The following is an 11,654-nucleotide window of genomic DNA, read 5'->3' on the forward strand; positions in this document are numbered from 1 at the left end:
TTATAAATTTACCTGCACTTGTACAGATAATAACAAATTCAAGTTGTAATATATTTGAAATTTATTTTATTTTCAAATAGTATACACGGAATAACTATTTTAATTTTATAATTATCTTTTAACCTTTTACTTAACAAAATACAAAAAATAATTATAATTACAACATTAATAACTTTTACAAACACCATTTCAAATTTCACTAATCTAAACTAGATTTGAATAATTTCATAAAGAGAATTTAAACATGGTGTTATTAATTTTTGAATTTAATTTCAATGCACTGATGCAGTAAATCACTGGACAAAAGTAAACTTTCATTAATACTACATCAAAAATTAATTTTTTACAAAAAGGGGGCAAAGCCCAGAATGGGGTTTTAGCTTTGAGGAGAGGAGACAGAAGGAAGGAATCGGAATTGAACCAATTGTGGAAACGACGTCGTTTGTTATGTTTGAGGTGACAGAGATGGAAGCGCGGCGGAGGAAGAGTGGAAAATGGGGATACATATGGCCGATGTGGGTGGCGATGTTGCTGCACCTTCTCGCTCTTCTTCTTTTCACCAGAGGCTTTCTCCTCACCAGAACCGAGCTTCCTTATTATAGCCATTGCTCTGACGTGTCACACTCACCATGCTTTCCTTCTTCTTCTTCTCATAATGGATCTTGTTGGACCAAACCTGCAATTAACCGTCTCGTCGTTATCGTTCTCGATGCTCTCAGGTTCGATTTCGTTGCTCCCAGCACCTTCTTTGCAGGTTAGCTATCTATCTATCCATCTATCTCACCTGTTCTTCACTTCACAAACGATTTTCAACTTCTTGTTACGAAGTTCGTTTTATGTTCTTGACACAGAATCAAAACCTTGGATGGATAAATTACAAGCGTTGAAGAATGTCGCATCTAAGCGATCCTCCTCCTCCAGGATTTTCAAAGCCATTGCTGATCCACCTACCACCAGTTTGCAGCGCTTGAAGGTTACAACGATTTCTTTCTTATTTTGATTGTGTGTGAATTGGAGATTTAGATGTTTCGTGCTTTGAACTGATGGCGTTCTTTTGATAGGGCTTGACAACTGGTGGACTTCCAACTTTTGTTGATGTTGGTAATAGCTTTGGTGCGCCGGCAATTGTTGAAGATAACTTCATAAATCAGGTTTTGATTCTTTCTACTTGCTTGGTACATTTAACATTTGAAATATTGGTTTACTTCAACAGTGAAGCTGGTTCTTATTTTTAAGTTTCTGAAGCGGACAAGGCAGATAGATCTAAATATACGCGTTTCACTTTCAGTTGGTTCAAAATGGGAAGAAAGTTGTTATGATGGGGGATGATACGTGGACGCAGTTATTTCCTCATCATTTTGAAAGATCGTATCCATACCCTTCTTTTAACGTCAAAGATCTTCATACGGTGGGCCTTATATTGTGTTAAGCTTGATTTTGGAGTAAACTTTTAATCCTTGCAATACATGTTAATTAATTGAGCGGTAGTGGTTCATCATTCCAACGACTATGACACGGCGCCGATTATTTTCTAGGTTGACAATGGATGCATTGACCACCTGTTTCCATCCCTATATGAAGAAGATTGGGATGTTCTTATTGCTCATTTTCTAGGAGTGGTATGTTTGATATTATTCCATACTATGCACCTAATAATCTTAATATACGTATTCTATACCCTGTGGTTCCTACTCTCATTCTGCATCATCAGGACAATTAATTTACACCATGTTCTTTATGGTTTTCTGCTTGGTTAAGGATCATGCTGGACATATATTTGGTGTCGACTCCACTCCAATGATAGAAAAATTGGAGCAATACAATAATATTATTGAGGTAAGTTTATGTAATTCTTGATTTTGCCATATACTTCTGGTCTACCCTACATGGTTGTCCCTTCCTTGTCAATTTGTTGATTGGCACTTTTCATGTTAATTAGTGAGGCTTTTATGGCTTATATTTGCTTCTTCAATTATTCAATCATTTTATTTAAGTTATATGCTGTCTTCAAACATCCCTGGGTTTATGACACCTCTCCTTTCTTGTTGGTTGTTTGGTGGTAATATTGTTAACTTATTTTTATCCAATTTAGTTGGTTTTGTTTTTGCTGATTCCCATGCCTGCTTAATAAGCAAACTAATGCAAATTTGCTTTAGAGAGTTATTGAAGTGCTGGAAAATCAGTCTGGACCTGGGAGCTTACATGAAAATACTATGCTTGTGGTAATGGGTGACCATGGACAAACACTAAATGGTGATCATGGTGGTGGAAGTGCTGAAGAGGTGTGTACAACACATGTGGTGTCTGTTCATATGCTTTTCTTGATTAATATGTTTTTCCCAATCTCACTTAGGATATTTGTGGTAACATCTTGCAGGTGGAAACTGCCATTTTTGCCATGAGTTTTAAGAAGCCTCTTTCTTCCGTGCCACCAGAATTTGAGACTTATTCCTGTCAACTAGATCTGGTATTTACTCTCCCTTTAAAGTTTATACATACATAAACATGCTGGTGGCTCTAAGATTCTTCCTGATCTGTTTCCAACAATCTTTTGCTTCCTCTTGTACATGCACACTACCACTAATGTTATGCGAGAAAGGTCAAGAAATGGAAAGCATAGATAATTTAGTGAATTGAAAATGACAGAATAATGTATAGTTATGGATAAATAAGTAATTGAGTGGCCACTGGAAAAGTATAACATTAAATTCATACATATTACCTAATATATCTAACTTAATGGATATGCTTGGTCACATCATCATTCTACTTGCGGGCAGTGAGATCCCTGTTACACTACTCTGATTCCCAAGATCATAAAACTGGGTTAGATCTTTATAATTCAGTGCCTAGATTTTAAATTTTTTCTGGGTAAGTGACCTGTCTTGTCTTACATATCAGGATGGGAAGAATGTTTGTATCAGCTCCATGCAACAGGTTAGGCAAGCTATTCTGTTGTAATGGCATTTTGAATACCCTACATACAATTCAATATATTCATGCCCATATTTATTCTTATCATCCTTTACAGCTTGACTTTGCAGTAACAATGTCAGCATTGCTTGGCATACCTTTTCCTTATGGAAGGTGCAGTGTAAGCATCCTGTCTATGTTACTATTGTCTACTTTTCTCTTCTATTTGTGTAGCTATATAATTGGTTGTAATGTATTGACTCAACTGACTTCCTATATTTCTCACAAACTTTCTGTTTTCTGGGATGTGCTGTGAGTAAAATTGAAGGCTATATTGAGTTGATATTTTGAGGTGATTTGAAAGAGCATAGGATAGTTATTGCTTGAAAGTATAATTTTTAAGTGTTATTTGATGTAGATAGAAAATCACTGAGTTGAAGGGGAATCTAATTTGAAAAAAAGAAAAAGTTGAGAGAATAAATTAGTATATATTAAAATTTTGATGCCACTGTGCCTAAGATGTCTATCTTATCATTCCACATTTCAAAAAGTTTAGCTAATTACTCTAGATAGAAATACTAGACATATGATAAATGAAATGACACATCTGTGCGATTCCTGCAGTCAATTCCAGATTTCTTGTGCTAAGCCAGGTCAAATGGTGACATATTCAATATTTTCTTTTCAGTTTATTGCCTCCAAATAAATTGGGCGAACCTAGAGCAGCGGTAAAGTTGCTCCTTTGTGATTGAAAGGTCACGGGTTCGAATCCGGGAACCGACTTTTTTGCAAATATGCGAGGGTGGGACTGAGTAGAAGGATTGCTTTCACCCCTACCCTCACTAGTTGGGATTTATTGGGGAGTGTTTTTTTTTTTTCCGTTGTCTCCAAATGACCCGAGGCCTATTCTTGAATTATTTCCTCTTCTGGAAACTTCTATTTTGATGTCTTGTCTTGCATTTTCTTATGGCATGACATCATGGTGGATCACATTGTTTTAGAAATTTCTTCACAGGAGCTATGTTAAGAACTCACAATATATACATTTTTTCATTCCTCAGCATTGGTCACATCAATCCTGAACTATATGCTTTAGGAGCAGGTGGTTGGAATTTGGATGCCTCTCAGAAGCTGTCAGAGTTAGATATCTGGATGCAGGATTATGCTAATGTGCTGTGCATAAATTCTTGGCAGGTACTCACATCTAATCTTAGGTTACAATTACAAAATACCATTTCTACATTTTTCTACTTATATATTTTTTGGCTATAAAGTTGTGAAATGGACCTTGATGGTGCACTTGAAAAGTTTGGGTACCTGAGTGCCTCCCTATCCTAGCTGCGGCATTTGCTTTCATCTCTCCTCAGAGATATTTGTTGCCTTTAAAACTCAGCAATGTCTCTTATTCTTCTTGTTTTATTTAACAAATTACTGTTTTGAGAAACCGTGCTTATTTTATAAAAGGATTTGCTGCTGGGATTTGGTAGTTCAGCTGATACCACTATGCTGCTCAAACACCTAGAGTCATAGACAGACAGTAGACTACTGTATAATATATTAATATGTAATGATTTTTCTGACCGAACCCAACTAGGATTCCTAGATAAAATAATGCACTTGATTGTATGTGAAAAGAAGTTACTTTGAAATGATTGTAAGTAAATTTAGTTTCACATTGTTACATTCTTGTTAGTTATGCTTCCAAAATGGCTTCATTATGTTTCAAGGATACAATCTTAGGTTTTACTACCGTTGCTTTATTATGGCAATTCCAGAAATGATATGAGCAGTCTGGCGAGCATGTGTGTGTGTGTAGAGAGAGAGATCATTAAATCATTTCAATGATGCATTTCTCCTTGTATAGGTGAAAAGATATGTAGATGCTTACTCAGCTTCATCAGCTGTTGGATTTTCCCATGATGACTTATCCCGAATAGCAAGTGTTTATGCTCAAGCAGAGAATCATTGGTTGCACTCCACCAAAAAGCTTCTGCTTGATAGACACAATGGCAGTGATACATTAGTGCCTGTACTTAAGAGGCAAATTGATGCATACTTCAATTTTCTAGCAACAGTTGCTGAGTTAGCTCGGTCTAAATGGACTGAGTTTGATTTAAACATGATGGGGTCTGGCATTGGAATCATGTTAATATCACTTATATTTCAAGTTTTTGCCATTTTAAGGGGGAACACGCAGCATGGTGTAACTTTGTCATCATTTGGTGATTCTTGGATTATCATTCCCTCAACTTTTACATTCTTTTTAGTGGGAATACGTGCATGCAGTTTCCTTTCTAACAGTTATATCCGTAAGTTTGATGTTTTTCGTATACATTCCACTTTGATTGTTCAGAATGTTTATATTCAGTCATTTTGTTTTTCACTTGAACTTTGCTATCAGTTGAGGAAGGCAAAGTAGCAAATTTTCTTTTGAGCACATCTGGGATTGTGGCATTACGTCAATCACTCATCAAGGAGAAGCTGCTAATTGAAGTATGTATTTTGTTTAGTTTTCGTTCTCCTTTGTGTAAAAGCTAAGTATTATATCTGAATTTCTTTACATGTTAAGGCATCTTGTCTATAAAAATTTAATTAGATTGCTCTTGAACATGTATATCTTTTCTGCAGAGCTTTGGGTTCCTTCTTTTGAGCACATTTTGCCGATTTTCCATTGAAGTTGGGCTGTCCAAGCAGGCTGCCACATCTGCTTTCATGAAAGACAACACTTCATGGATCCTCAACATAGGCTCTGATTTACCTGTATGGGACTATGCAGCTGAAGTTGTACCTATGCTAGTTCTGATTCTGTTGGCATTATGGCTTTACAAGGCCACCAGTGGCAGCTTCTTTTATTGGCCATGGAATTATGTCATACTGGGTACTATCTTGAGTTATATGCTAATAATTGCGCATTGGGTGACAGACAGTAATAGATTTGGTGTAGCACTGGTCCCTGAAAGCATTGGAAGAAATTATATTCCTAGAATCGTCTATGCTATTGCTTTAGGACAGTTGTTATTACTGGCATTTGGTCAACTATTTAAGGATAACTGTTTAGATTGCAAGACAAGTGTAGTTGCAAAAACAATGGCCATGTTATCTGCTTGGAGTTCAACTGTCATTCTTCTTTCAGGAAAACAGGGTCCCATGATTGCTTTTGCATCCATAGTTGGAGGTGCTCTTTCTTTTTGTTTTCATATGTTGTATAAACTTGCTAAATCTTGCTGCATTATTCTTCAAACACACTTCTGCCATGGTTTATTTATGCTGCTAATATTTGTAGATTAGCAATGGTGTTGTCATTTAGAAGTCAATTTCACGAGCACCAAGCTACACGCTCTTTTGTGAAAAAGTTTGTTTTTGTCCTTGAATTTAATTTCCAGGTTATTGTATTATGAGGTTGAGTAATATAGAAGGTGGTAAGGATGGACCTCACAGAAGTTTTTCTGTGATGCAATGGAGCCTCTTTGCCACATGTCTCTTTTTCTGCAGCGGCCACTGGTATGATGCAACTTTCACGGTTTAAGTTTCGAGTTATAATTGTCATTTCTTTTTGTAGGTCTGTATGACTTTGCAACTTTCTTGTTCCTGCATTGTATTGGTCTTATAATAAACTCTGCAATTTTGTTTTCAGGTGTGCTTTTGATGGTCTCCGCTATGGTGCTGCATTTATAGGGTAAATAATGTTCTATGCATTCTTTATTATATTTGAAGAGTGCATATTAAACATTTGAGATACAAGTGTATTCAGATGTTGGAACTCTTACAACAATTGAAGAATGTCACCATTACAATCAGCCCTATATTAAATTTGTCTCTCTTTGGAATGATCAGTTGTTGGCTTTTAAAGGGGTTTTTAAATCTCTTTCTGTTATTAGTATTACTGCTCACTTGGTAATTCAATATTTTAAGCACTAATTCATTTTCAGGTTTGAAGATTTTATGCTTGTTCGCCAAGCCATCCTCCTTGCAATTGATACCTTTGGTTTTTCTATCATCCTTCCAGTATTTGGACTTCCGTTTCTTGTAGCAACGAAGTATCAGCCTAACCTAGGAAAACATTTTCTTTTCACACAATTATCTCAAGTGAGTTTCCTTCTCCTGTTAGTAGATCCACTAGTTCATCATTAAATGCATCGCATGCTCAACGCAATGACCATTCAATATTTTATATAGATATATACAACCTATGGGCTCATAACAGCAATTATGACAACTTTTACAATATTATGTGTCACAATTCAAAGACGGCACTTGATGGTAAATATGTTGTCTTTTACTTAAATGTTTTTCATCTACCCATTTCTGCATATTTAATGATAATACAGTATACTCAACGCTTAATAATTTTTGCAGGTTTGGGGTTTATTTGCTCCGAAGTTTGTTTTCGATGTGTTTTATCTCATTCTTACAGATGTCTTGATTTGTTTGGCCTCAATTTACTATTTTGGTCAAGGGGGTGATGATCCACAACTGAAATCATCAAGTTGCTGAAGAATATATTGCATACTATTGTCATTTTACATTTTTTTTTAAATATATGCTTTTAAGTTTCCATAGCTCTATACTATCTATTTACTTTAGAATGACTCCTGATTTATTTGAGCTTTTCTGTTTGACATAGTGAAACTGTGAAAGCATATTGGGGCATAGGGACTTCAATTTGTAATTTCCCCACGCTGCAGCGAATATTGTTGTTATTTAATTTTGTGATGTAATATAAATATTTGTATTTCCAAGTGATTTTTTATTTACTATTTTACTTCAAATATCTTCTGAACACATTTATTTTTAAATATTGATAGTGGTTTGTAATCAGCCTTTTGCAACCCTGTACATAATGGGAGACTGGGAGCTTTATAGAACCAAGTTGTAATTTTGATTGGTTCTCGTACTGAGTTATGCTGAAAAGTAAAATAATTGCCAAATTTAATTGAAATGATAGTCAATACATGAACTTGAAGACTTAATCAGACTCGATGTATGGACGTATTTTTACTATAATTCAGGGGGTGTAATCTGGTTGAGATATGAATCCTTTATGAGTCAATCTTTCAAATTCTTTGTCTTGCACTAACACGTGCGGCAACTGTCAATTGGTATTTATCAGTCTAGTGCCAATTACCCTTTAGACTGGAACTACGCATACACTGCATCTAGCATTTGTACTGTTCGGCAATTGGAGGCATGAATGGAGAGCTCAATTTGGATCAGGAAGTAACTATCAACCATTGCTTGTGAAGACAAGGCCCATTCGAATCCAGTACCATGTTTGAGAATAATCACACAGCTAGACATCCTTACTGAAAATTTAGTTACTATTGATAACAACTAATGTTGAAACTTCTATCAGTAAGCAAGATAATACATTGCATCTTGTGGAATTCAAGTTTAGGTGGAGACTCATTTAGCACGTCTTGAATTTCACCGAGTAATAACCACGGCCATGGAAGATGAAGACATAAGAAATTAAGCAATCTTGTGTTGGTAAGATTGGCAAGAAATTAAGCAAATTTGGCTTTGTTCCAAGCATGGGCGCGATTATTGGCCCTGTTATGTCAAACGTTCAATCATTGATTCCATATTAGGCTTAAAGCGTAGCTCACTAGAGCTATCTCATGTAATGACCCGGCTTAGCTCGTAGTGGTTATATTAAACCCATTTCAAGTTCTTGTCAGGTGACTATGCATTACAAGGGAGAATTCTTTTTTATTTATTTGTTTTTGGTGCCAAAAGCGTGTGTTAAATCGCTTATAAACTTCATACACAAAAAAACAAGCTTTTAGGAAATTACGAAGTGACTTCAAGATAAATGAGAGCAGAAGCATATGGTTGGGGCAACTGTGCCTCAATAAATGAGAGCTCATATATTAATGTTTTTCTTGCGCCTATTTGGGTTTATTTTTTATAAACAACATTGAAACAAGTATGGTTCGTTGCTGTGCCTGTGCCTGCGCTTTTCATGGACGGACGATATTCTCAAACAAAACTCACAGACTTTGTATAGTGGATACGGATTTGATACTGACTACTTTGGGAATTTCTCTCATGAGTGCTTGGATTTACCAATGAAATCAACAGAAAGTTTTGTAATCTCTAGTTATTTTTTAGCCGCACATTACATGTTTCAATATGTCATTGTAGTCCATCATCTTTCTCATAATTATAGTCTGTGTTTTAGTGTGGAATTTTTTTCTTTTTGCTTTTTTGCTACCGCCATTGTCTTACTAATCTTGTTACCTGTTTCCAATGCATGCTATAACATGACATCCAAGGAACTCAGTGATAACATAGGCTTTGTCGCTAACATGGTAAGCTTGGTTTTATATTTCTTGTTCATCATGCATTTTGACTCCTCTGGTTCTGCAACCACCACAACAAACTTGTTGGGTACTTCTTTCTTGCTGACGATGGTTGGAGGGTTCATCTCTGATACTTACATGAATCGCCTCAACACTTGCATCCTCTTCGGCATAATTCAGTTGATGGTAAAGTATAAGCAACTGAGCTGTTTAATGTTAATTGAAAGGACATGTTTTCTCATCCTATAAAACTGAAAAACATGCATACAATCAAATATTAACTGCTGATACTTGACACCACACACACACTGACACACACAAAAATTGTCTTGATGTTGGTATTTTTGAATTGTAGGGATACATCTTGCTTGTGATTCAATCCCACGACGAGAAACTCCAGCCTGAACTATGTGGGGAACCAAGATGTGTGCATGGGAAAAAAGCTTTGCTATTTTGCGCTTCAATATACTTGATAGCTCTTGGTGCTTGTGGAATCAGAGGTTGTGTACGTACTCTAGGAGCTGATCAATTTGACAACAAGAATCCAAAAGTACGCGTACAAATTAGCCAGCTACCTCAATTGGTTTTTGTTTAGTATTACAATTGGAGCTAGCATAGGAGTCACCTTTGTATTTTATGTGAGCACACAAATCAAATGGTACAAAGGTTTTATCATATCTCTGTCATGTTCTGCTGCTGGTCTCATTGTCATTGCCTCCGGAAAGAAATTATATCGTACCCGAGTGCCAGGAGAGAGTCCATTATTGAGCGTTTTGCAGGTCTCTTTCCCCTTTCCCCTCCATCTTTCATTGATATTCAAATTCCATTCTATATTCATTTGAGATCGTTCTTGCAGGTGCTGGTGGTTGCAGTAAAGAATTGGAGCTTGAAAGTACCCAAGAATTCTGAGGAGTTGTATGAAATGCAAAGTCACGAGTCTACTTTGAAGAAAAAACTCATCCGTCACACTAACCAATTCAGGTTGGATTTTTTTTTAGTTCTTTTGAAGCTATCCCAAGACATGGTTTTGCATAGATTTTTCATTGTCTTGTTTTCAGGTGTCAACAGTATATATATTTTCTGTTATTTGGCTTTTCAAATCACTTAGCACAGCTTGAATAGTTTACATATTTTACACAATCACTGTGTGAGAAAAAAAAAATGTCATATTTTGTTCTTAAATTTTTCAACTTGAAGTAAAAGCTGTTAATAACTTTTTATGCAAGTTGTATCTATAGTGAATAACTTTTTATTAAAGTGATAATTTATCAAACTTAAATTTAAATTCTTAATACAGTGAACTACTTGAAATACGTTAATACTGACTTATGAAACACCGACACTTCAAAAATCCTGACGTATCGTGTTCGACACTTTTCACACTCTCGGACACTCGGACACTCTCCGACACTTCAACACGTGATAGAAATTCAAGAAAAGGATTGAAGGTTGCGTTGTGTTGGATTACGATTACTATTTTATTGAGTTTAATATAAATATTAGAGATATCTTATGTTTCTTTGCAAAATTTATGAATATTATAAGTTTAGATTCATTTTTTTGTTAAATTATTGAATATTAAATATATTATACACTACATAAATTAAAAATATTATTTAATATCAAAACGTTTATTAACGTGTCAAAATCTAACATTTTTAATAATTAACGTGTCGAAGTGTTATGTCCTATCGTGTCACGTGTCCTGTGTCGGTATCGGTGCTACGTAAATATTGACTATCAAGAGGCACTTTTTAGCATACATGCTCAAGAGAAACCCATATTTCATGCTTGTACTTTTCTGCACTAACAGGGTTCTAGACAGAGCTGCAGTTCTACCTGAAGGCACAGAAGCAAGGAAATGGAAAGTCTGCACAGTGACACAGGTGGAAGAAGTGAAGATTCTCACAAGGATGATGCCTATACTTCTGAGTACCATCATCATGAATACATGTTTGGCCCAATTGCAAACCTTCTCCATCCAACAAGGAACTGGCACTTTTAATATCCCCCCATCTTCAATTCCCGTGATTCCGCTAGTATTCATGACCCTTTTAATACCAGTTTACGAATTTGCTTTTGTACCACTTGTCCGGAGGATCACTGATCACCCGAATGGAATATCAGACCTTGAGAGAGTTGGGGTTGGCCTTGTCCTCTCTGCAATCTCAATGGTTATAGAAGTGAAGAGGAAGCACGAATTCAATGATCACAATACGCCAATTGTATAAAATGTTTTAAAATTGAGTTTAGGGCGCGTCTGGCATCGTAAATTAAATATAAAAATTATATTTTTGAAAATTGAAATTTCCGACAAAAAAAAATATTTCTGCTCTGCGAAACGCTTCCTTTATTGAGGTAATTCCCCATTTAAAATGAAGAATGATTGCCGCGAGTTCTTCTCACTCTCACTGGGTTAGATTCCATTTCCATTATGTG

General features: G+C 35.8%; 2 protein-coding genes across 3 annotated transcripts; both read left to right on the forward strand.

Annotated features, from left to right (window-relative positions):
• The first annotated feature begins 449 nt into the window (after positions 1 to 449).
• On the forward strand, positions 450 to 7,583 carry LOC133305406 (GPI ethanolamine phosphate transferase 3). 2 transcript variants are annotated; one of them, XM_061505622.1, is made up of 19 exons: positions 450 to 754; positions 852 to 973; positions 1,062 to 1,151; positions 1,289 to 1,408; positions 1,536 to 1,619; positions 1,759 to 1,836; positions 2,157 to 2,282; positions 2,378 to 2,467; positions 2,902 to 2,937; positions 3,032 to 3,087; positions 3,975 to 4,107; positions 4,778 to 5,222; positions 5,315 to 5,406; positions 5,542 to 6,088; positions 6,297 to 6,414; positions 6,548 to 6,589; positions 6,843 to 6,999; positions 7,090 to 7,173; positions 7,270 to 7,583. In XM_061505622.1, the coding sequence occupies exons 1-19, from the start codon at positions 466 to 468 to the stop codon at positions 7,405 to 7,407; spliced, it is 2,847 nt and encodes a 948-aa protein (XP_061361606.1). In that variant the 5' UTR covers positions 450 to 465; the 3' UTR covers positions 7,408 to 7,583. The 2 variants fall into 2 exon arrangements, with proteins under 2 accessions (XP_061361606.1, XP_061361608.1); XM_061505624.1 differs by having other exon boundaries at positions 514 to 719.
• Positions 7,584 to 9,221: 1,638 nt separating this feature from the next.
• LOC133305503 (protein NRT1/ PTR FAMILY 4.3-like) lies at positions 9,222 to 11,446 on the forward strand. Its single transcript, XM_061505741.1, has 4 exons — positions 9,222 to 9,401; positions 9,571 to 9,765; positions 10,072 to 10,196; positions 11,029 to 11,446. The coding sequence occupies exons 1-4, from the start codon at positions 9,222 to 9,224 to the stop codon at positions 11,444 to 11,446; spliced, it is 918 nt and encodes a 305-aa protein (XP_061361725.1).
• The last annotated feature ends 208 nt before the right edge of the window (positions 11,447 to 11,654 follow it).

This window comes from Gastrolobium bilobum, unplaced genomic scaffold (assembly GCF_033153095.1).
Source record: "Gastrolobium bilobum isolate Gb01-03AN ecotype WA unplaced genomic scaffold, APGP_CSIRO_Gbil_v1 utg1221, whole genome shotgun sequence".
NCBI lineage: Eukaryota > Viridiplantae > Streptophyta > Magnoliopsida > Fabales > Fabaceae > Gastrolobium > Gastrolobium bilobum.